This window comes from Lepisosteus platostomus, chromosome 9 (genome assembly GCF_059453375.1).
Source record: "Lepisosteus platostomus isolate fLepPlt1 chromosome 9, fLepPlt1.hap1, whole genome shotgun sequence".
Classification (NCBI taxonomy): Eukaryota; Metazoa; Chordata; class Actinopteri; order Semionotiformes; family Lepisosteidae; genus Lepisosteus; species Lepisosteus platostomus.
Genome location: NC_142619.1, coordinates 18,095,638 through 18,121,630, shown reverse-complemented (window position 1 = coordinate 18,121,630; position 25,993 = coordinate 18,095,638). Strand labels below are relative to the sequence as shown.

Below are 25,993 nucleotides of genomic sequence, written 5' to 3'. Positions count from 1 at the left end.
AGCCTCTCCATCTTGTCGGAACCTAATGCCCTCATAAATATGTAAATACCAAATTTTAATATTATAGTTGTTTGAATAAGCCGACTCAATAACCGTATATTCACCCTGCTGAAAAAAGAAAAGAAACAACGTTTTGGCCGTGGGGCCTTCTTCGGGACACCGAAATGTTGTGTTTCCTTTCTTCTCTTTTCAGCATGTAATAAACCTTTACTTTTTCCTACGCATGCTGACGCAGCTACCTACATGAACTACTTATATTCACCCTTACAGCTTTTCACCTACTGACATCTAAAGTGTAGTACGAAAACTGTTTGAACTAGTAAATGGGGGGGGGGGGGGGGAATCATTTGATAAGCATGAAATCTCAAGAATTGTTGTGGGGTTTTTTTCCAGGCCATAACTGTTTCTCTTCAAGGATTCTTAAACAGCATAGCATACGGATGGTTACGCCGTAATTTCCGAGAAGCTGCCCTGGGAGAGAGGCTTGCTCTATTGGCACAGAACCCCCGCGCTTTCTACGACGAGTCCCTGACAAGAACATAAAGGCCCAGAGACAAGGAACACAAGGTGCTTTAACAGGAAAGGAAAGGACATGCACAACAAACCACGTTTGAGGGCATTTTTCCTCTCTTCTGCACATGTTGAATAGACTTTGTGAACAGCTGGGGAGAGGATGCAAAGCAGTAGACCTTGAATTATTTACTTTTTTTTCTGGATTGCACCCGAAAAGCCTTACTTGAAGAACAGAGTCCTGTATGTTGAAGATGGGATTTTAGGTTAGGTAATTGTAGAAATGTTATTTATTATCTGTTTCTAATCTGTAATATTTAATTTATAAAGTGATCAGGATTTATTGCTACTTAAATTTTTTAAAGAAGAACTACATTTTTTGTTGTTTTAAATGATAGTTTTATTGCTAGCTTTATTGGACATTCACGGTCTTGTCAGGAAATTTAGTGTCTTGCAAGAGTTTTCACTTCCTTGCAATTTTCAATTTTTCTTGCTTTAAAGTTTACAGGCATAACATTTTAAAATAGTGATTATTATCTGTTAAAGGCACAGCTAATTCCACATGTTCAGAGCAAAAACAAAGACGTAAAACAAAAGAAGTAGATAGGTAATAATGGGAAAAAAAGTCATGATTACATGAGTATTCAGACCCTTAGCTGTGGCAAACCTAAATTAATTTCGGTACTCAAAATTACTTTAATTAGACAGAGAATTACTTCTGTGGCCTCCATGTGCAATAATAGTGATTCATAGGATTTCAGAATAAATACACCTCTCTCTTTAAGGTAATAAGATCCCTCAGTCTCTCAATTATAAGCCAAGATTCAGTCACGAAGGCACAGGACCTTTCAAAACAACAGAGCTGTTGTATAAAGGCACAAATAAAAAAAAGGACATAAAAATGTTTCAAACCCTTAGGATCTCTTTGAGCTTGGCAAAGTTGATCAGTAAGAAGTGGAAGGCACCCAGACCATGCCTAGATCAGACTGTTCCTCCAAATTGAACAGCCAGGAAAGGAGAGAAAGAATTAGGGATGTTGGGATGCAGTGAGATAGGAGAGTATGTCCATGAGTTAGCAAAGGAACTGTAACTTCGCAAAGGAAGCTAATAGTGAAATGAAAAATAAAAACATCTCAAATTTTGCAAGGACTTTGCAACACAGCACCTAAGTGATACAGAAATGTGACGGAAGGTTTTAAGATCAGACAATTCAGCATTGGTGATCTGTGGTATAACTGCAAAATGTTACCTGTGACACAAACCCAGTACAAGCATGGCAACCCTACTGTAGTTAAGCATGGCAGTAGCAACATTACAGTATGTTGTACTTCTGCTTCTTATCAATCATACTAAGAAGCTTGTTAAGACTAATGAGAACATGAATGGAGCAAAGAAATGGCAAATCTTAGAGGTAAACCTGCTTGAGATCTAAAACTGGGATGGAAATTCACCTTTCTGCAGCAGAATGACCCAAAGCACAAGGCCAAAGTTACAACGAACAGACCCAGTCACAGTCCTGACTTGAATCTGTTGAAAGATTCGAAATACACTGTCCACATGCAGTGCTTAAGCAATCTCAGTAACTATACCAAGAAGAATGGGCAAAAATCGCATTAAGCCAGTGTGCAAACTTGGTAGAGACCTACCCAAAAAGAACTGAGGCTGTAAATGCTTCCAGGTTGCTTCCACCTAAAATGGAGTTCACAGATCTGAATACTTCTGTAATCAACAGTTCATTTCAGTTTGTTGTCCGATGTTTTGCTTTTACTGAAACCTCTTACCCTTAGAAGTCTTTGAGAATTCAGATTTTGAAATAGAACATTAAGTTTAAAAAAATGTGTGCATCATTTTCATAAAATGGGACACCAAAGGAAGATTGAATACTTTTGCACGGTCCTGTAAAAAGAGAGTGACTGGCTGACAACAGGAAAATATCACTCATGAATGAACCTGTATTAAAATCTTTTAAAGCCTTTTGAAAGCAACCAACCCAAAAAACTTATATTTATTAAAAACAGTGTCAGTCTGAAGTGGGCAAGAGGCATGAGTCCACTCATTTCCCAGAAGTACTATGTGTAAAAAAAATAGGCTGCTCCTTCAGTTATAATTGAAAAGTCAATTTAAGTAAAATAAATAAAAAAATGCACTTAGCTGTAAGTATGTATGTGTTGAAAACAGTATTTACTTACCATGGCACTGACTTAAAATATTCTAATGAAAAGCACTTTAGAAACCACAAGATGTACATGGAAAATTGAATTTGTAAAGGAAATTGTGTAAATTGAACAAACTACCACAACAAGCACTGATGATAATTTAAATTGTGTCAAGTTAATCCACAAGGAAATCCAGAAGGAAATAATTTGGAACATGTTAGAATTCACATACTGTAACTTTAGAGATGGTGTGTTTATTCAAATACCTATGGTTCTTCTGGAGCATTCAAATTTCTGATTGGATCTAAACTGTTCCTTTCCTTCATTTATGCATTCACTATATACCAAAAGTGGAAAGATAAATTTGCAAACAATGCCTTAAATTTAAAAAGCACCTTATGATCAGAGCAATTTGCTAGAGATCATTGACTACTTTTACAGCATTCAAAAAGCCCCTTGTAAACACTTTATGGTATGGACGTTCTTGCACTTCAAATCAATAAGAGATATATCTCGCACTGGAATGACTTGACTTTTATATGAGATATTACATTTCAAATGACATCCTGGAAGAGGGTTGTGCATTCAGACAAGATGGCCACAAAACACTGGAGAATAAACTGCAATCCTTCTCTCTGGTGACAGTTAAATCCAGGAAGCACAGGTTTCCTGTATCAGTCCATACAGTGCCTTGCGAAAGTATTCGGCCCCCTTGAACTTTTCAACCTTTTGCCACATTTCAGGCTTCAAACATAAAGATATAATTTTTTTATTTTATGTGAAGAATCACCAACAAGTGGGACACAATTGTGAAGTGGAACGAAATCTATTGGATTTTTGAAACTTTTTTAACTAATAAAAAAATGAAAAGTGGGGCGTGCAAAATTATTCGGCCCCTTTACTTTCAGTGCAGCAAACTCACTCCAGAAGTTCAGCGAGGATCTCTGAATGATCCAATGTTGTCCTAAATGACTGATGGTGATAAATAGAATCCACCTGTGTGTAATCAAGTCTCTGTATAAATGCACCTGCTCTGTGATAGTCTCAAGGTTCTGTTGAAAGCGCAGAGAGCATCATGAAGACCAAGGAACACACCAGGCAGGTCCGTAATACTGTTGTGGAGAAGTTTAAAGCCGGATTTGGATACAAAAAGATTTCCCAAGCTTCAAACATCCCAAGGAGCACTGTGCAAGCGATCATCTTGAAATGGAAGGAGTATCAGACCACTGCAAATCTACCAAGACCTGGCCGTCCCTCTAAACTTTCAGCTCAGACAAGGAGAAGACTGATCAGAGATGCAGCCAAGAGGCCCATGATCACTCTGGATGAACTGCAGAGAACTACAGCTGAGGTGGGAGAGTCTGTCCATAGGACAACAATCAGTCTTACACTGCACAAATCTGGCCTTTATGGAAGAGTGGCAAGAAGAAAGCCATTTCTCAAAGATATCCATAAAAAGTCTCGTCTAAAGTTTGCCACAAGCCACCTGGGAGACACCCCAAACATGTGGAAGAAGGTGCTCTGGTCAGATGAAACCAAAATCGAACTTTTTGGCCACAATGCAAAACGATATGTTTGGCGTAAAAGCAACACAGCTCATCACCCTCAACACACCATCCCCACTGTCAAACATGGTGGTGGCAGCATCATGGTTTGGGCCTGCTTTTCTTCAGCAGGGACAGGGAAGATGGTTAAAATTGAGGGGAAGATGGATGCAGCCAAATACAGGACCATTCTGGATGAAAACCTGTTGGAGTCTGCAAAAGACCTGAAACTGGGACGGAGATTTATCTTCCAACAAGACAATGATCCCAAACATACAGCAAAATCTACAAAGGAATGGTTCACAAATAAACGTATCCAGGTGTTTGAATGGCCAAGTCAAAGTCCAGACCTGAATCCAATCGAGAATCTGTGGAAAGAGCTGAAAACAGCTGTTCACAAACGCTCTCCATCCAACCTCACTGAGCTCGAGCTGTTTTGCAAGGAAGAATGGGCAAGAATTTCAGTCTCTCGATGTGCAAAACTGATAGAGACATACCCCAAGCGACTTGCAGCTGTAATCGCAGCAAAAGGTGGCTCTACAAAGTATTAACGCAAGGGGGCCGAATAATTTTGCACGCCCCACTTTTCATTTTTTTATTAGTTAAAAAAGTTTCAAAAATCCAATAGATTTCGTTCCACTTCACAATTGTGTCCCACTTGTTGGTGATTCTTCACATAAAATAAAAAATTTATATCTTTATGTTTGAAGCCTGAAATGTGGCAAAAGGTTGAAAAGTTCAAGGGGGCCGAATACTTTCGCAAGGCACTGTATATGATACAGTATCTTCTTCTAGATATAACGGGGGGCACTGCCTCTATAGGCCCCTGTTTTTCTGCTACCATTGTCTCATTGTTCTGCCTTTTAGTTGAGAAAGGCAGGAAAAGTCAAAACAGTTTGTAAATAGGAAGATAGACGCATTATTCAGGTTTTCAGGTTTTTATTAGCAAGACGTTTGTTCACATTCTTAGGTACCTACAATACCAATTCAGGTTAAAATGAGCAACCAATTTCACAGAAATTTACTAGAGCAAAAAACAAGCTGTTGCCACTACTCTACATGTTCAACACTGTTTAAGTATACAGTCTAGTCCTGTAAGGGAGGACACTGTGGTCAGTGTTTCCAGTTCTAATGAAATACTCCACTCCAGCTCTAGTCTCACTTTTTTCGATCCTTCACTAACAGAGCACATCTGTAGCAGCAGCAGCCCTATAATCAGACAGACTCACTGCTACACTAGTCTCATAAAAAGCAGTGCACAGTCAGGAAAGACTTTACACACCAATACAATGAACAAGCAACCTACTCAGCTTTTATACTCAACAGAATGAACACAAGAAATTCTTTACTACAAATAAATTCCACCCCCTTCATTAACTGAAGAACATAAATCTACATATAAAATATATACAGGAAGAGGGGTGCGCAGTGTGCATTTTCTTTGTTTTAAAAATTTCCGTATGTGTTGCTTTAATCAGACTTGTGTAAAGCGATTTTGTCTCAGATCCAGACTATGGAAAGTTGCCAGGTACCACACTTGGGATTTGTCATTAGCAGGTGGATCTCACTTCTGATTTAATCTGGGCCTTGATTTTACAGGAAATAAACATCAATTAACCAGGGAACGTCAGGGCATTTCCCCCAAGGGTTAGGTTATTCCAATTATGAAATCTAGCAAAATTTATGAAACGATATGTGTCTACTCAATGTTGAATGTTTTGCATCTGAAAACAAATACAAAACTCAAATCTCAAAATATGTAGTGTAGATTTTCATTCCTCTGAGCTTATTCCATCCATTCCTAAAAATTGCTGATTAAATCAATATAAAGTTCTGTCGTTTTCAATCACATCCTTCTGTATCATTCCAGTACTCTCCAAAAAAGTTTTTTTTTCCCCATGCAGTTTTGTTTTAAATTGAGTTTACAAATAAAGAAACAGCTATTGATTTTTAACAAATGTTTGTTTTCTGTTGTTCATCCCAATGGTAAGAGCTTCAAATGGACCCTGTGACTTTGGTTGAATACTGCACAAACTATTCCACTGCACACCCCTGCAGATTGTGTTGCATTGCATATGCCTTTGGAACATTCATAATTGCACAGAGTACTTACAATATTTGTAAAAAGAGAAGTCTACAATGGTATTACTTCAGTAATATATACACTGGTAAAGAATTTATTCCCAGTATTTAAACTAAGACAAGCATGCTAACACACACTGCTTTGTGCTTGTTGACTAGACATGTAGTGTAAGATTTAATTAATTTAAAAAAAACAGGAAAACAGATGAACCCTGGTGGCATTAGTTTTTTACAAAATCTATAAAATAGAAAAAATGAGGATGTTTTTTTTTTCCCACCAGAGCATCCAAAATATTTAATTGCTGCCCTAAAATAGGGATGTTAAATTTAAAATATTGTTACTAATGGCATATCTGAAGAATTCAACAGGCAAAGGCATGAGACGAGAACTACAGGTCTCAGCCTCATCTACAAATTTAACCAGCGTCACTCCTTCCATTTAACACAAGCATATACTCAGACAGTATAGGCCAAAGCAGAAGTGATACCGGGTGTCCAAATGTATAAATTCTTCAAAACTGCTGCCTAGGATACAGTACTTTGTATAAGATACAGGGTACAAAATACATATGAAAATTGACAGAAAAGTGTAAAAAAAACTTTCCAGTGAGCAGATACTCAACTAATGAATCTTGGCCATTTGACAAGGGTCACTAGTTATTACAGTGACATTTTTTGTAACCGTATAAGAAAATTGTGGCTAGCACATTTAAGGATTTTCTTCATCATTCCTGATAAGTCCACTTCCTTATACTAGCATCAAAATTTTCTCTTTAAGTTCCTACAAGAATTGCCAACATCCAATCACTTAAATCAAGTGAAATTTTACTTTTAATTTTTTGCTAATGCACTTGGCATAGAAGCAAGTCGTACATTTGGATATCAACTCTTCATATAAAAGTGCAAACTAAAATATTTAAATTGGTTTCCATATAAAAATATTCTTTAACTCAAGTACGACATTCTTAATTTACTGGGTATAAATCCTTTGTAATCTTAGGTAAAACACATGGCTGCTTGATATCCCACATGCTATACTGTCACTATACTGGCAGGGTGTATTTTAAATTCAAGTACTGCGAGTAAGAATACTGTGCAATGTGTAAATATCTGAAATTAAACGATGTCCAACAGATAATGAACTCCACATCGAAGTTGCTGGTACTGTATGTAGAACAGATATTCAATGCATTACTGACATCAGTCATAATTAGTTGCAAATGTTACAATATTTTATCCCCTGTGGAGTGTGTTAAATATCATCTAGCTTTGTCAGGACAGTGAGGTATCATCCTGAATTTTCCTTCACCAAGTTACAAAAACTTGAGCAGAACATCAAGGCAAAATGATAAAAATGGTATTGCACAATGTGGCACCATTTTTGTTAGTTTGTGGTTTAGATACAAATGCAGGTTTGCATGCTTTTTTATGCGTAAACTCCACTACGGAAAAAAGCAAGAAGGTCTTCATTTTGGAAGTAAGAAATATGTTACAATCGCTTACAGTAAGCCCCCGGTTTAGTGGACTAATAAAGGTAAGGGGTGTCTGTTATTGCTGAATGTCTTTTACATTACAAGTGACATTTTTTCAGCCCCAAAACACACTACTGTAAGATAAATATACAGAATATACCATATACAGTATATGCTTTTTTCCTTATTTTATAATAACTGTAACCAACATTACAGTTAATGACAATTGTTCCTGTGGCTTTTTTAATCATAAATATACAAATTCTATATTTCATGTGTATGAAATATACTGTATCAAACGCACTGAAATATGAAAAACAAAAACACTCATCATAAGCAACTGACCTTCCTATACAGGACACTATTGACATTCCTGAATTTAAACCTACATGGTATTTATTTTTACTGTCTTTTATTATTTTTGCAAGGTCAGGTATTTCTGATTTCACCGACAAAATTCCCATTTAGCAGATTTTGTCCATGAAATCTGAAGTCTGTTAAACCAAGGGTTTACTGTAATGCTGTTCTAAATACATTTCCATTGAAACCTAAACTGTTATTTTGTTCTAGTGGTGTTACGAAATGTTTTATGCCTACCTTCACTGTAGTGATACCTGTTTACTGAATCTAGAGAAACCTTGCTTTGTATTCCCTTGAAAAATTAACTTCATTTGCAGTATTATGGCATATTAATTTTAGACCTGGAAAATAATGAATACCAAAGCGAACTGATTTAAAACAGTGTTCCTTGTTTCCAGCACAAAAGTCAGAGATTTATAGTAACTTCTAATATGCAAAACTTGTAATATGATCTAAGGCAACCTAGTTCATTTTTTTTTTACTATTTATACAGTACAACACGCTAGTGTATTCATACACAGTAGGCGAAAATCGCTAAAATCAATTATGTGGTGGAGAGCAATATTTAATAATAACTATAACTGTCTTTAAATTTCACACTCGCAATAATATCGGATGGAAACTACAATTTTTTATTTAACTTTCTCCCTAAACCAAGAACTGAATACATTACTAGTGTTATTTTACAAAGCACATGTCATAAATTAGTTTCATGAGGTATATAACTGCTCATGGCTGTCAGTAAATGACTCTGGTAAACGAACTCACATAGCACTAAGTAAGGAAAGAGTTTTTCCTTAGAATATTCAACCCTTTAATAATTTAAGATACAAAACTACAGCACCTGTTCAACTACCAATGCTAATCCTACCTAGCTTCAACCTTTTATTAAATCATATCAAAATGATTAAAAACTTTTTACTTTGATCTCTTGCTACATTCTAAAGCCCTAATATTCTTTTAATTTAGGGGGTGCCCCTCTAGTTCTAAACACGTTCCATGTTATCTAAATATTAAAAAATGAAATAAAAAAAATGAATGGTTAGTATAACGGCGTGGGTGGAATTTGCACTTTAAAGACCTTGGGAGTATACGGCACTAAAAAAAGAGGGAGGAGGGCTGATACTTGTGGAACACAGGCAAACTGTTGGAGGATCCAGTAAAGCTCAGCCGCATCTGGTCAGTGGCGCCGGAGGACGGCCTGTAAGTCCTCTGGAAGGGAGCTGATGATGGTCTGGATGTAGAGCTCCAGTCTCTGCAGCATCTCCTCCTTGACTGGCAGCTGCTGGCGGTGGGCTCTCATCTAGTAGAAAAAGAAAACAGCAAGGACCTGACTCTGGTCCGAGCGTGGCTTTCTGGGGCACAGCATGGAAATGCAAAGCAATTTCAAAGACTCAGGAGTTTTATTTTTAAATTCAAAATCAGCGTGTGTTCCTGAATGGCCAGTGAGTTGGGCTATGTCAGTAGTCTACTGAAGGTGACATTGCCCAGGCAGTGCCACAGAGATGCCAGGCCTGGTTTGACTTCAGCTGGATAGGCCACCCCCAGCCTTGGAACAGTGACTCCTGGGAAGTAACATCACCAAGAGACATCTTGCCCCTCTATTCAGCGCAAGCTCTCCTCTAAGGCACTGTGGAGTTTGCAATGTGTCAGATGAGGAATGGCTCAGCTGTTACAGCTGGGCTGGACGAGTCTTTTGACAGGCCCTTACTCTTTCTGTGTGATGCAAGGATTGTAGCCACCATGCCAGGCAGTCCAAATTTGGAAGGAATTAAATAATGGTCTTTTCCAAATTTAAAAATGTGTTCATCAACTCTGCTCAAGAAAGATAAAACTGTGGGCCTAGAATGTATCCACAGCCCAGGGCTTCACCAGCTGAGACACTCAAAAGCAAACATTGACAGAAAACATCAATTTTTACATTTCTCAGCTAGATGAGCAAGATGTTCTCAGACTTCCTAAAGGTATGCTTTCCAGGGCCCTAGAAGGTGAACTTAATCATAAGGAAATATCAATATAACAGGATGAGGCAAGACGTTTACCCGCTCCACAGACAGATAAGTATCAGACGTTCCTCACCTATGGGTCCAAATAACCATCAGACACAATCTTTCTTGTACCGTTAGGTTTTCTGGTTTAAAACAAATGATTTTCAACACAGTGTGGGACCTCCTACTGTATTACACTTCAGCCAATGTATACAGCTTTAACATGCAGTGAGCTTCAGTGTGACCTGCTGTGTGCAGAAGAGAAACAGTGTGTAGGAGCTTTTTACTTAAGAGTTTGCCAAGAGTCCTTCCTAGCTACCAATCAGCTGAGGTGTCGCTGTGCATTTCCATGACAAAAGACTCAAATCAAATGACTTACAGCATGTCCGAAACTTCCTAGAATTTGTTTTGATATACTTTGGTCAATACTATCTACCCTAGTCCAGTAACTGCTTCATCCTTACAGGAACAGGATGATCCATAGCCTAACCTGACAGGAACAGATTGCAAGGCGTGACTTCACCCTAGATGGGATGCCAGTCCATTGCAGGACACATACATACTTCTGGCAATTTATAGAAACTAAATAAGCTGAACAGCATGTTTTGAGACTGCAGAAGGAAATTTGTAATATGTAACATAAGCGTTGTCATACATTTAAGTTACTATTAGTTCAAAATGCCAGAGGTCTAATTGTGGAAAACAGCCACACTTCATTTCCTTATAGAGACTATGGACTGAATGTCTAAGTGCATGCATGTTGTAGAATGTTTTATTCCATTATAAAGGATATAATTACCAGCTTTTCTCGCAGTTTCAGGATTAAGTCCACGATCTCTACTTCGGATTTATCTTTAATCCAAGCCAGCAAGTCCTGTACACAAAAAGATTATTTTAAAAACTGTCAAAATGATAAAGTAGGTCAAATGATTTAAGAAGATAAAATAAGAAAAAATTATATCAAGAAAATATTAAGAAAATATATAAAATATTAAGAAAAAAATTAAATAAATAAAAAAATCAATCAACCAAAAAGCAGCTGGTTAAACAAATAAACGAACAAGGCATTTCAGTTCAGGTCCTAGAGAATTTCTTTTGGAGTTGACTATATTGGCTGTCTGTTACGTACGGCCTCGCAGATAACCTCCAAGTGAAGACACTCCAGTTTTTGGGTCATTTCTTTGTGTCGAAGGCGATACCAGCCATCAAAATTTGGGGACCTGAAAAATCTCCTGAAAAAAAAAAAGAAAAACAAAAAAGGAATTGAGCGTATCTTCTAATGAACAAGAATGTGTTCGAGATGCATGGTAAAAAAGAAGTCTCAAAATAAACATAAATATTATGCCATTTACATTTTCTCTCACAGTGTGAGCAGTGCGAGTTGGGTCTAATGTGTCATTTTTTACTGCTTCTAACTACCAGTTCCACAGATCACAAACTATGTCTGACCGAGGCTTCAGCAAACTTCTCCCTCCGAGGTCATTATTATAATCAATTCAACATGGTATAATGCATTTCAGTCAGACAAATCAATTCTTTCAAGTGCTTTTAAGATAAGCATGATTAAAGTGTGACCATAGAATTTCCATACAGATTTCAATGTTGTGATTTAGTGTGAGGTATAAGGAATGAAAGGATGCCTGGCCTGGCTCTCCTAGTGGGACTAAATGCAGTTACCGATACAGGCCCAGCCAGTCTCCCTTCAGCACAGAAGTGAGCTGAGGTCCTGCGTGCTCCAGCGTCTTCATGAACTCCTCCTGGTTGAAGGACCGGATTTGAGGAGGGTTCTGCAAGAGGCACTTAATTAATATACTAATCAAGGCCAGAGAAACACTAAACATGTATATCTACCGGCTTATGATAAATACGTTTCCAAAACAATACATTTGGCACAGTGCAAAAGACATCAAAATTAAGAACATACTTTCCAAGGCGTCACAGCTCTCTGGAGGGGCATCAGGCTTGCTACATAACGCTCCTGTGAAGAAATTGAGGATGATGATGTCTGCCCCTGAAAACTGCTTTACTCATACATTATATATAAACTGAATGATTGAAAAAATATCCTCAACTACTGTTTTCACAGCTTAAAGCCTACTGACTTTCACTATTACTAAATTCAAATCCCTTTAAAATTAATTAAATTATTAATATAAATTATTAATTAAATGGCAAATTAAAAGAATTCAAGTTGGTGCTTTTGATACAACAATGTTCTTTCAATTGAATCAGATCCATAAGCAAAAATGTGCAGTTAACCTGTAGACCTGTTAACATTCAAAAATGGCTCTTCAATTATTTTTGTTCTTAAACTCACATAATGCAGAATTTGGTTCTGAAATTGCAAAACCAATCATGCTGCTAAAGCTGATACCCTGGCTTCTTTCAAGAAACATCTGGATGAAACAGTTTGGATCAATTAATTACTACCACATGAGTTAGACAGGACAAATAACCTCCTCATTTGTAACCCTTATTATGTCTTTTATCAACACTAGTTAATTTTCTTGAAAACATGAAAAATGAAGCTGTCAACAGAATGGAGCTTAAGCATGCCTAGGTTTTTTTTCTGACATACTGCAATTTTTAAAGGTGACATCACTTGCTCTCATGATTACAATTAGATTAGTTATATCAACAGTTTGGGAACAAAATAGACCAAACAGTGCCTTGTTTACAGCATTCCAATTTGAAGCAGCAGAATTTCACATGTCATTTACCTACATTTAGTCAGGATATGCTGTTATTTGTAACAGAATATACTTCAGATGACAGTACCGAAAACACAGATGATTATGCCTGCAAACAGTTTTAAATACATTCACAGAGGTAATGAACTCTTAAAATAAATGATGACATCATACATTAACCTCTTTAAAAAATTGCAAAATAGTCCACATTTATTCAATATTTGTACAAACTAGTTCAGTTTGGACAACTCTGAAACTCTACATTCCACTAAAGCAGAAAAGACTAACAGATAATCAAACATTTTCTGAACAAACATTTGTCAGGAACAAACCTTATGTCAACTATTGGCACTAATATGGCCACAAAAGAGGCCACATAGAGCTATTATGTAGCAAGGACTTTTGGATTAGCTGAAAGCATATAACAATGTATCTGTTATGTTGTAATAGCTGATAAAAATAACTAAGAATAATTTTAAGTACTATCCCCGTGGTAACAAACATTTCATATTAAAATAACAGAATACATTTTGCAAGTCATACCTCTATATCTGTCCTGTTATTTGATTTGTGATTATACATACATTCACAGTAGGCCCCACTTACCAGTGGAATAATGAAGCTCTGTGTGAGCTCTAGGAAATGGCGCCTCAGAATTGCACTCTGTACCTCTGATGGTCTCTTCCTTTGAATTCCCTAAAAAAGAAAATTGAAAACAAACCAGCTTGTATAAGAACATAAGCTATGGATTCCTAGCAGACCCATATAGACATAACCAGGAAACTGAACCACACTTCCAATGTTTAGCCTCTCCTGTCCGGAAATGAAATGAAACTTTGGGCACAGCATTGTCTCTCAAGCGTAAGAACATTTATAGCTTAAAAGCTCATGGTGAAGCACTGGTGAAGGTTCTGGTGTCACCAGCAGTTGTGCATCACTTGAAATGTTCCAAAAATGCAATATGTGAAGTACAGGAAAACTCCAGTCAAAGCTGTAATTTGAATGTGCCGTGACAGTATCTGGCTTTATTTCCAGTGGTTTTACAAAAAGAGGGTCATCCTCCAAAGAAAGTCTTCTCTCAGCTCAAGAAAAATTGGAGAGAGGTTACTACCATTTATCCAGCCTACACAGCTCCAAACTCTCACAGGTCAATCAACCCACACTTACTTACAGAGTGTAAATAGTGTATGTACTGTTTGTGTAAACCCCCCAATCCAACAGTATCAATATACAATATAAGTGAACACAAGAGAAATTTCAAGTTTATCTTTTAGGCTGTCTCCTTGAAGATAGACAAGGAGTCTTATTCTAAGTAATATTACAATGAAAATATTACTATATAAACAATTTTACAACAAACATAGTAACTTAACATTGTGAAGTCTTTATTTGAACATAGCTACAAGTATATTAATAAGTCAGGGTACATATTACCAAACTAATTAAAACTTGTGCCCATTGTGCTATCAAAGCATCAAATCAAATATAGTAGGAAGCCTTATATAGTTCACCATCAGGTGAAAATTATTCACTTGATATGTGCTTCCTTAAGTTACCAAAGAGCTGAAAATCGCTGGATACCATATCAGGACTTTAATACAGGTGGTCCAGCACCTCCCACTAGTAACACTGGATGCATTCACAGGTGTTTGGTAATAAACTGCCTCATGAAACCAGGTCAGCCGTGATAGTAGCACTCAGCATTTACCCACCATGTGTCACAATGTCACCCTGGCAGAGGAAATCAATTATTTGGGACAGACTCCATCTATCTTTCTTCTCACTGTATTCAATAAAGGGTCACAGGGAAGCTGGAGCCTATCCCAGCAAGCAATGGGTGCAAGGCAGGATCACAGGACACATGCACAGACATGGCTCACAAGCACTCAGACCACGGCCAATTTTCTCAGAAGCCAATTATCCAACCAGTATGTCTTTGCACTGCGGGACGAGACCTATGTTTTACAATTCAGAAACATGAGCTGAATCATTCCCAAATGACAGCAATTTTGTTCACACTTTTTAGTGATCTCATTCTCAACAAAATGTCAATGAAACGACATTTGAAATTAATGTTGAAAGATTACTTGTATAGGTTCCGTTTAAGACATTGTTTGGTTCAATAAGAAAAAGACAAAAGAATCACAGTTTATTTGGATTTAGTTTTCTACTTACTTTTAAGAGTCTTTTAATTAGGGCCTTGTCTTTGTGAAGAAATGTTTTGTAAGCTGTATAAATACCTATGGAGAATATGGAGAAAAAAAAACACAGGAACTGAAAAAATGTTGTACTGTGTGTAAAAAATAAAAACACTGATGTGTTACTACATTACATCATGAATAAACTCATGTACCCACTTCCTGCAAGTGCAGGTTTTGGTTAAATAATATTCAGTACGAGCAGGCAAACATGTAAACTGCCCTCTTTACAGCATCTGACATTAGCTGGATAATCGGGCTCGCTGTGTTAAAAGACCAGAACAGAAACCTGCTAAAGTTGTAAAAGAGGATCCAAACAGCTCAATGGTTAGGAAGTGCATGTAGTTTACAGAAACCTCCACTAGAGGTCCCTGTGGAAATAAAACTTCAGGCTGAATATTTTGCAGCATTTAAACCCCAGGTGTCCAGTCCAGGTCCTGAAGTTCTGGAGTGTCTAAAGGCTTTCATTCCAGCTCACCTCTTAATGTATTTCAGCTGGTAACTGGCTTAACTGGACGTACGTGTCCACTTCTTCCTGGTCCTACAGGCAATCAGCCCTCCGGGACCAGGACTGGACCCTGACTGACACATTTAACACTACTGCAAACCTGGCGAGAGCAATATGTATTTTCTGTTTTACAATAATTTCTGAACCACGCTCACTGCAAACTTTGGATTTCTGTGCGGCAGCTTTGTTACTCTTCTTTGTAATTTCATTAATTTGTATTCTGTTTTACATAAATCAATAGTTTGTGCCGATTCTCGTCAGTTGAACGTCACTAAGACTGTCCAGGTGAACAAATAATTTGGCAGACAAATGCAAATTAGATATACAGTAGACAGATAAGACTAGAATGAAAAGGCTCACCTGGCTTTGTATCTAGTGTCTTTAGTTTTGCCAGTTTCTTCACTTTCACTTGTTTTGGCAAATCCCCTTTACAGGAAGGAGACAAGTTGTAACATACAAAATTAAAACCAAAACGAAACAAGCTAAGAAGCGACAGCACTGTTTTACATGGTAAAACCTGTGCAACTTTATAATGAATTCATGGCTAGTATTTAAAAGATAGGTGATAACATTTCAATGAAATGGCTGGAAAAATGGATTGTGCCATATTTTACTTTTAGCCATGAATCACACTAGCTGCTCAACTGTGAACAGTATTACACCAGTGTTCACACTTGGCACACATAATATAGAGGCCTCGTCAACAAGAAGAAATGAGAACGATCTGCTTTACACCCCAATATGAGATGGCAATAAAATTACTCACCACAGATCCACTACTCTTTTCACACTTAACCATGGATTTGTGAACACTGATATTTCAAAAAGAGGAGGTTCTCTAAAAGCCTTCCAAAATGCGGGCTTTTCATCACCAACCTGACATCTTGAGATCTCCTAAGCGAATGATGTGAGGCCAGTACTGGAAGGTCTTGATGAAAAAGGGGTTTGTAACTCCCAGGATCACATTTGGTCTATTGAAAATACACAAAGTATTAATACTGGAGATTTTTAAGACAGTTTCATGTTGCTACAATACAATAAAAAAAAATAAAAATGCATTTGTGCCTGTATATACATATACAAGTACATATACTGACTATTATAAAGGAACATTATTATGCAGGCTCAGTTCCGCCTCCTGCATCACTATTATTTGGTTAGAGATAATTAAATTTCATACCCGCAATTGGGATTGCATGATTTTTAACACACAGCCTAACCTGGAAGGGTGATCCCTATAATACGTTTATACATCTATGTTAGTGGTCAAAATGAACCATGTAACTCTGAGGAGCCCTAGTAAGAGCGGAACAGCTGTCTCGTTGCTAAGTTTTACTTTAGAGAGGCAAAAGGGCAGAGGGAGAAGTTGCAAGATACTTCTGACTCCTGTAACATTGAGACTAGATGGGAGCTAATTAATATGTGGTGTGGCTGCATGACCTTAACATACACCCTAACATGGAGGAGGGGTGTCCCTAGTAAAATACTTATTGTGGTTGTTAATATTATTTGACTCTTTCCAAACCCTCTATGCTTTGTGAAATGTGTAAATGTCTATTTTTAATATACAATTATATCTTAACCCAATGTGTTATCTCCTACTTTTAACCTGCAAAGCTCAATACTATTGGTTTTGCTCCCACACAGGAGAAACAAAATCATCAGACATATACTTGGAAACATGCAGAAGGCCATGTGTTTCTTTTCGTACTGTAAGCCCACAGCAACAACAAATGAGTGAAGACAGTCCAGCTCTGACTGAAAACTGAAACGCTTGACATAAAGAGAGATGTTCCTGGCAAACTTTTGAACCAATCACCCCCAGAAGCACTTGGCCAGTTGTGCGCTGCCGCCAATCAGTTAGGACGCAGCCCAGCTTTGAAACAATGATATTTAGACTTTAGGGGCCATCCTATACTCTAAACAGAGACCTTCACTTGTTGAGCTCCTCGGGGAGATTACATTTTTGGCAAAGACAGCCTAATGAAAATGCTGCTGCTTGCTGCCAAGAGTACAGTTTCAAAACAGAAAAAAACATCCTACTTACGGAGCCTGAGTCCTGGTTGTGTACTCTTTAAATTCGCTGTCATGAATTGTGAAGTAAGGTCGAAAGTCACAGCAGTATTTTAGCGGAGTCACACAGCTAGAGAAGGATGCCAGAAAATGCATTAATCTGTGTGACACATTTATTCTGTTTTTAATGATTTTTCTGTATGAAAAACCAAACTGATAAAAAATGTCAGTGAAAGTACAATGACACATCAGATAATGAAATAGTGTAAAAAACATTAAGAAGCACTTCATGCAACAGCATTTTGCTTTACTTGCATTTGCTCTTTCTTTGATGTACTATTGTTCCGTTATAAATTCACAATATGACTTTCAAACCATTTTTGCTTTCAAACCATATTAAAATAAACTGACTTAACAAAAAGTTACATAAAAAAAAATTACCTCCCTTCTCCATCCTGGTGTCTATTGTCTCCTGCATGTCTATATGCATTTATACACTTTCATAAAATGGGAAGCAAAGTTTTCCAAAGCATTCCATTTATGGTAAATCCTAACATTTTCTTAAAGTGCAGCCTAATATTGCCGGACGGAATAATATCTTAGATGGAATAAAGAACACCATATTCCTAAAAACAATCAAAGGATCACTTAAATTTATATAAAGAAATAAGATCTTTCTAGTCTTTTGCTATGCAAAAAAGTGGTACATCAACTTTATTAACAGTACCTGATAAGGGCCAGTACAGTTTCTGAGGAAACTGTTGGGGATGATGCCATGACAACAACAGGCTCTCCTAGTAACATCAGCTCCCAGAGCATCTGACTGTGAATCAGGATTGACTGGAAACACCTTTAAAAGAATACGTTACTTTTCGAGACATAACAAACAACTTAAGCAAGAAGAGTATACTACACGACAAAACATTTCTAGCCCTTGATGACAACTAGATCTTTTAACAATGCCATGTTACTAAAACAAAATGCAGCAGGTAAGAAAACCTAAGACAGGAGAAATGTCTATACACCTTTTCCTAATGTGATACTTATTACAAAAAATGCTCTTTTTTCCCCCCATGTGATCATTTATGTGCAAAGGAGAACAGCACCTTCTGAGGATTTGTTATGAACTGGTCAGTATTAATACCCAAAACTGATTTTACTGCTACCTATGAGCAATGAGGTGGCCAAGTTCACGGACAACATATTTGACAAAAACATGGAAGGTGACACGACTGAACTTGAGATTAATGAACCATGAAAAACAGGATATACGGTGTATTAGTACAACAAATTACATACAAAAAGTATGTTCATAAAAACAGCAAACAGTACTTACTTGAATACGTCTAGCTCATGGACTGTAGGTAGGACCATGGGAGCTGGAAGAAGGTTCTAGATGTAAAAAGGAATATAATATCCAGTTAATATAATATACATAACTACACTTTGCCATGTGGCAGGAGTATCTAGTCCTGATGTATCATCAGGTATTCTATTTAAAGCAGTAACATCTGAAAAGCTGAGAGTCACAGTTAATGTGGTCTGATTAAGTCAGTCACTCGTTGATTTAGCTTAAGAGCTGAGCTCCACTTTATATATTATTACATATTACCCTTCAAGTTGGCTTTCCCTAACATTTCATTTGCATTTTCTTATTTTGTGGTCAGTTCTGACACATCCAAACAGTAGCTGGATGTGGACGACTTGTCTCAGAAGAGGCTTTGTTAACGCACCTCCTTGTACGACTGCTTCAGAGGACTGGCCCCAGGCTTGTCATTCCTCGAAGGGATCCTGACCTGCAAAAGCCACCAGAGGCCTTTTTTCATAGCCACGTCTGATCACTGGCTTCTAAAAATCTACTGACTTAAGAACCAGAAACTAAAAAAAGCACACACAATATACGAGACAAAGCCATTTAAAGAGCAGTAATATTGAATGTAGCCTTGATTCATAAATAAATGTACCTGCAATACTACTCCCATCACTGGCAGATTCAGTGTCTGTCCTGGCACTGGAGAAGGCCACTGATCAATCTCATTGCACACTACAGCCCAGAGATGAAGCAAATTGTAAAATACAGAATGAAACAAAATAGTATGAAGTATTTTACTTGAAAAACATTCAGGTCCACGGTAACATGGCTAGCTCAGACCTCCCGATACCCAGTTAAAAGTTCTGGGTGACATTACCATCAATTCTGAATCACATCAATATGACATAAATCACCCTTGGAGGCATTACATTAAAAACAATAACAAACACTTCAGCGAACTCAGACGCCAGTATTGGCTACAAGCCTATATTTGTTCTAATAAATTACAAACTGCAATCACTCATGTTTTAGTAAGTCAGTTTTAAAGCCTGGAGAAATGACCTTTCCTGGAGGAACAGTAAGTAAGAAACATCACTGATTGAAAAAGAATAGACTAACCGCAGATCGACTAGGTTGGTGGAAACAACATCTAACAATTATTTGGGGGAAAAAAATAATTAGAGCAGGGTCCCTCTAATTCCCCACATTTCAAACGTTTGCAGCTATCAACTCAACTAATTAGCGGATGTAAAATAAGTAGTATCAATATAGCTAGTTATAGTAAGTTAGTACAATAGAGCAGACTGGAAGCAGCTCTGCATTAGAGGAAGATGTCAACCGATAACATACACAATGTGCTTCTGGAAAAAAATGAAATCAGCTCTGACAAAAGGATTTTCTGTATGAGTTTTATTTATAAAGGATATTTCCTTTACTTATGCTTCCTACTAGTTCCTACTCGGAATACGTTCTGAGCCCCCTCAGATAGCACTTACACAGAGTTTAATATCTGTCTTTGCAAATTACAATATAATGTAATATATTACTATAATATGTCATATATTTTACATATTATAATAAAATGGGGGAATACACTGTCCAATCAAAGTCTGATTCTGCCCAATAAAACTAAGATACATTCTAGAAAAATGACATGCCACTTCCTTCCTGCAGTCATGAAAGCTTTGTCCAAAAACGGCTATGCACAGCCAAGCTGACGTGTTAGAAATGCTGATTAGCAAATGCAAATTCAAAGACTTGAACCAATTTCAACAAGAAAACCAATGGAACTACTGTCCAAAGATCAGTTTTGTTTCAAAGCCAACTTGACAAACCAGCAGCACAGAAGCTTGACAGGATGAAACGTAAGCATGCGTAACACCCAAAATTCAATTCTATTTTGTATTCATTGTGTGGACAAGACAAAACCTGATTCCAATTCTAAACTCTTCCTTATAAACTGAAATCCATGCTACATTTAGGCTAGTTCAGGCAACACTATAAATCTGAAGATACATTTAATGAATGGTCAAAACACAAGATTAGAACTATATAACCAGACTTATTTTTAACTTGGAACCACTACTTATTTTTCTGCTTTTGACTCCTGTTTCTGTTTTAGCAGAGCTCATTCTGTTTGTGCTCTCCTCCAACATGCCCATCCAATGTCAGTGCCATTCGCCACGCCGACAGCGCCATAGCGCACTACAGGAGAGCTAGTTCCAGAGCTAGTGCCACCTGGAAGACGCTACAGAAGCAAGTTCCCAGCAATCGCTGTTGCATGGCACCCCAAGGAAACTGTGGTCAACAGGAGTCCATCTACCTGCCACCTCTGACTCTTGCCATGCCAGAACAACCAAATCCTGGAGCACTGGGCTAAGTCTTACTCTGACATAACGTCTCCTATTCTCTCGGCCCCCTGGAACTCCTGGGGTAAGAAAACTGAAGGTGGCAAAAATATACAAAAATGGTTTCCCACCTGCCTCCAGGCAGGGCTCTAGTTTCTCAAAGTATTCCGGAGCAATCAGCTGCAACAGAGACTGGAAGAGATTGATATAGGGCAGCCTGGAAACCAGAACCAGAGACTGGAAAGAAAATAAACATGTTAAAAAAGAGGCTTTTTAAAACATAGAATTATACTGTACAGAGAACATAAATTAGTAACCTGACCTAAGAATTAAAAAAGAAAACAGCGACTTTTTAATTGCAGGGTTCTGCGCTGTTGTTTCTCATGAAAGGCTTAAACTGGACTCTTCCCAGATCTAATTGAGAACATATTTCCGTCACCACGCTGGGCACTATAACTACAGATCATTTTGTGTGTGGAGGGAATTAAACGAGCGAATTACATTAAGAGTTTGAAGTTTGCTCGACTAGACCTACCTTTTGGAAATATCCTCTCTTCACAGACACATCCTTAACTTGTCTGAAATATACATAGCCATAGTAATGTGCCAGTTCTCTCTGCAAGATAAAGACTCACGTTTGAGGCCTGTCAGCCTTACTCTTCAGTGCATTAACAACAAGCAAGCGAATCTACCTTAATTTTGTGAGTAAAGCAACCATGAAATAGATTTTAATTGGCCAGAAAATAGGCTTCTGGTAAATTTTTTACTTGAATTATTACACACAGCTTTTACATACATTAAAATTATTGATTATTCACAGTTCTCAAATATGTTGACGAAAATTGATGCATTCAGTACAAACATCTTTTAGCTTAAGGATTTAAAAATATGTAACATTAAATTGTGTATCTCTATGTCTTACGGCTGTTGCAGTGATGTGTATGCAAGATTCCTGTTCAAAGTTCACATCCTCAGAAGGTTTAACCTTGCATGAATGAATGTGGCCTATGCAATCACTTCCAACTCAGTCTGATGTCTCTTGCAGCCGCTGAAGAAATACCAGGCCAAGAAATCCACGTTTTGGGAAAAAAGGCATCTGTGAGTTACATCTAAAGACCAGCTACTTTGATATCATGCCTTGTTGCTATGAAGTTAATTTCAGATTGTATTCATCTTGATTAAAGACGATGATCTTTTATTTTGTACCTGTAGCGTCACGGGTGCATCTCTGTTGTAAGCATCCTCATCTCGAAACCATGATGTCTTCTGTCCCACTGACTGACGCACTCTAAAGCTGAACTGGGTGTCTCCAAGACAACCTAATAATCGTTAAATAGAGGAAGTTTCGGTTTGGAACTATTAAAAATATTCTCTAGTATTCTCTAGTTTCTAAGCTATAAAAAACTACCAAGAACACTCATTTGCCATTCAACGGGGTCAGATTAAAGTTTTTTTTTTTTCTGTGGTTCGGTAACAAAAGCCATGGACATTGTGCCATTCAGCAAATTGACACCTAAGCATAAGTGGAAGTATGCCAAGGGTAAATCTCAACTCACTGAGGCACAGCATTTTAAAAGCAAGTTCCTGCTCACAAAAGAGTAACAATGTTAATTGATGCATAAAAAAATATTAAACCGATAAGTGTTATGAGTGCAACAGCAACTGTCAGAAATGGGATTGAGCTGCTTCAGTTGTAGAGAGCTTTCCAATGGTAAGTTCAAGGAAAACCTAATAAAATAATAGAGATATCAATCTCACAGCTGAAGTGCTGATGTCCACAGGATAGTGTCATTACCCAAGTGTTTGTCTTCTGTTAAGTCGAAGCTGCCAAACAGTAGCTCTTATTCCTGAGAAAAGTGCTTCTATAACCCAATACTCTTGATCTGAGTCTAGCTGAGTGTTTTAAATACTTAATTAATGCCTTTACTTAGGCACTAATTTAAACTAGAATTACTACATTTTTAGCTCTTAAAGAGCCATATTTTAAGCTACTGCATCCACTCTTGTTATACAAAAAAGCCTCTTACTCTTTGTAAGAGTCACTGCAACCTGAAGGCTAGGAAGGACTGTAACCTAGACAGGACACACACAAGCAAAGAAATATGTTTTTGAGATGTCAGTTAACAGAGCCAACATGTTTTTAGAACGTGAGAGAAAACCAGAACACCCATTGAAAACCAACACAAGAAGACAAACATATTATAATTAATATTAAAATGCTGATCACAAAATACTCGTTGAAAATCAATTGGCTCCACCTTACCTGAATAGGAATCTGGAAAGGACAAGTAGCAAATGCTTGTTTTCTGAGAAACAGAGACAGGAAGGATCCAACATGAAACCAACCCCACCATTAGTAGAATAAATTAGACAACTTCAAGATTCAAAAGTCAAGTACAATCAAATCAAAGTTTGTTTATCAAATGCACAACAATACAGCATGCAGCAGCAGTTGCTGGCAATGAAATGTCTTGTTGAAAAGTGACAAAATGTAAGAACACACAGATTCCTGCATCTTTCTTTCAGTTTTCTTTTCCAATATCATCAACAGTGAAATACGTTTATAACAAAGTTTTAAAACCACTTAAGAAACATATCTTTTCTTTCCCAACAACACAGGCACAGAAGGAGCTGATACTTGCAACATTTTTCTATAAGTTGTAGAAATGAAATTATCTTTTAAAAATCAATTAGAAATACAAAAAGCTCCTGAACCTTTTGTATGATTTCTTTAGTGTGTTCGTACTTCATGCATTATAAATGGTATCTTATGAAATATATTTAGAAGCACCAGCGTTCCTCAGCAGGATATCTTTGAAATAAGGCTGGAAACAGGCACACCCACTGGAAACCCTCATGGACACAACAAGAACATGCAAAGCCTGTACAAAATGATCTTCCGTTCAGTTATGAACCCAGGAAGCAAGAAATGTGAAGAAATGTCACAGCATGTCCTCCCTTTTACATTCCATTAATTAATGCATAATGATATAAAAAAAGGAAAACTCACTTCTTTCTCTGTTAGTTTAACATCATGGGGATACACAAGCTGAAAAAGAGGAAATAAAATACAAAAAAACAAACTGAGTGTACATACTGTGCACATATCTCTCTGGCAGTTTTATTTAATCCAGTGCCAGGCCTGTCAGGAATGCAGGGCTTCTGGTAATTTAAGAAAGCCCTGCAAACGCAAACTACAGACAATATGAGGCGACCTCACAGGCAAGCAGAACAGTATGTAAGCATGTCCTTTCCACACCTTGCAGGTATAAAAAAAACAAGGAGAGAACTGTATTTTATTGTCAAATTAACGGAACACGCCATTTCAGTGGCCACTAGAGCTTCTTCACACACGATAGACCACTTTAAACTACAGTACGTGGTCTCACTTTAAAAGCTTGGCAATGATACCTTCTTTTAGAAAGGGTCCATTTACGTGGATCCATGGCAACTCACACCCGCGGATGTTTAAGAATTAGTAAAGCAGCCCTCCGGACGTGTCATTACAGCAACGCAATGAAAATGACAATAGCCAGCGTGTTAATTATCTTTAAAGCAAAGAATGAGACGGCCACCCCAACAGTCCCACTATATTTTTATTCACCCTGGATTTTCTTTTGAACGGCAACAGTCGGTCTTTAACTATATATTAGCCTGAAGACCTCAGTTATTCCGATAGTTTTTTTTCCATTGTACTCTTTATCTCCCGTCTTGGCTCTGTAGTGTCATGCTGCGAACCCCGCATCACTGCCCACCCGGTCCGGCCCAGGGATGCTGCGGTACCTCAATGGCCTGCCCGAGCTCCAGGTCGAAGGTGACAACGCACACGCACTCCAGCCAAGAGGAGAAGCGGGCCCACGGCACCCGGCTGGCCACCACCTCAGCGCCTCTCTCCGCTTTCCCATAGCTGCGACTTTCGCCGCTTTCGAAAAGGTCCATCACGGCTCAGCAAGCCATTTCCTCATCGTCCTGGATGCTGTGCGAACTGCACGGCAACCAATCGCGCTGCGCGAAGACAAACAGGAACAGCGCCCTCAGCCGAGGAGGACTCCCAGCCTCACTGCAGGACTGCTCGTTTATTTTTTTCCTTGCCGACCTCACCTGTTGCTTGTGCTTTGCACGGCTGTTTTGAAGTTGTCTGCGCCTCTTACATTACTTTCCCTCCTCTGCTGGCTCTCCGTGATGTTCGACCTTGCATTTAGTGTAACGTGGTAAAACTTAAAAGGTTAACTCCACGCTCAAACTCAAAGGTAGAAAGAAAAAACAACGTTTCAGCTGCCGATATCTTGTATTTCTTCTGTTTTTCAGCGCGGAATTAACGATTATTAGTTCATTTGCAGATAACGCAGCTCCCCCCGAACCTCACAGCAATACTTTATATTACGCCCATATACGTCTCAATAGATGTTGATTTAAGTAACAGAAAACAATTATATTACTTTTATAAGTTGTAGAAAGGTTTGACGATTAAGAAATCGGGTTTCCTTTGCTCTAGCTGCTACCTCCTGTGATATTTGGGATACTATCGATAAATGTAGCAGCAGACCCTAATATTAGCAAAAGACCAGCCATGCTCTCCTAAAAACAAAAATGTATATTTCCAGCAAAGATGTTCGTTGATTTATTCGATGCATCGTGTAGCCTTGTATGAAGCAACCTCGGATAAATTACCAACCAAAAGGAAACAAGTTTCCGAGATGAAGATGGTGTAAAAGACGTATACCGTCTTGCCTGAGACTGAAATCAGAAACAGCTGTAGATGTTGATGGTGTTTAAAGGGCCACCTTCATTCCCAGCTGCAGAATTAAGGAA

General features: G+C 37.9%; 2 protein-coding genes across 6 annotated transcripts in view; one reads left to right on the top strand and one right to left on the bottom strand.

The window, feature by feature from the left end:
- Positions 1-6,160, top strand: part of LOC148654592 (uncharacterized) — a 22,354-nt gene extending 16,194 nt beyond the window's left edge. The window contains exons 12-13 of one of the 2 annotated variants that reach the window (XM_088647076.1): positions 394-3,343; positions 4,975-6,160. In XM_088647076.1, the coding sequence (XP_088503202.1) occupies positions 394-543 (150 nt within the window). In that variant the 3' untranslated portion in view covers positions 544-3,343; positions 4,975-6,160. Of the gene's footprint in view, positions 1-393; positions 3,344-4,974 lie in introns of those variants that run through there. The other variant, XM_088647077.1, reaches the window with a different exon arrangement.
- dennd6b (DENN/MADD domain containing 6B) lies at positions 5,130-25,993 on the bottom strand. Of its 4 annotated transcripts, XM_088647073.1 has the most exons (21): positions 25,283-25,991; positions 24,965-25,186; positions 24,192-24,230; positions 23,445-23,487; positions 22,388-22,500; positions 21,717-21,797; positions 21,313-21,418; positions 19,486-19,565; positions 19,255-19,317; positions 18,858-18,913; positions 18,249-18,371; positions 17,556-17,651; positions 16,385-16,479; positions 15,869-15,934; positions 14,978-15,042; positions 13,409-13,498; positions 12,037-12,090; positions 11,790-11,899; positions 11,242-11,344; positions 10,912-10,986; positions 5,130-9,427 (listed from the first exon to the last, which is right to left on the bottom strand). In XM_088647073.1, the coding sequence occupies exons 2-21, from the start codon at positions 25,118-25,120 to the stop codon at positions 9,305-9,307; spliced, it is 1,737 nt and encodes a 578-aa protein (XP_088503199.1). In that variant the 5' UTR covers positions 25,121-25,186; positions 25,283-25,991; the 3' UTR covers positions 5,130-9,304. The 4 variants fall into 4 exon arrangements, with proteins under 4 accessions (XP_088503199.1, XP_088503198.1, XP_088503200.1 ...); XM_088647072.1 differs by having other exon boundaries at positions 24,965-25,991; XM_088647075.1 differs by lacking the exon at positions 5,130-9,427 and adding an exon at positions 9,438-10,360 and having other exon boundaries at positions 24,965-25,993.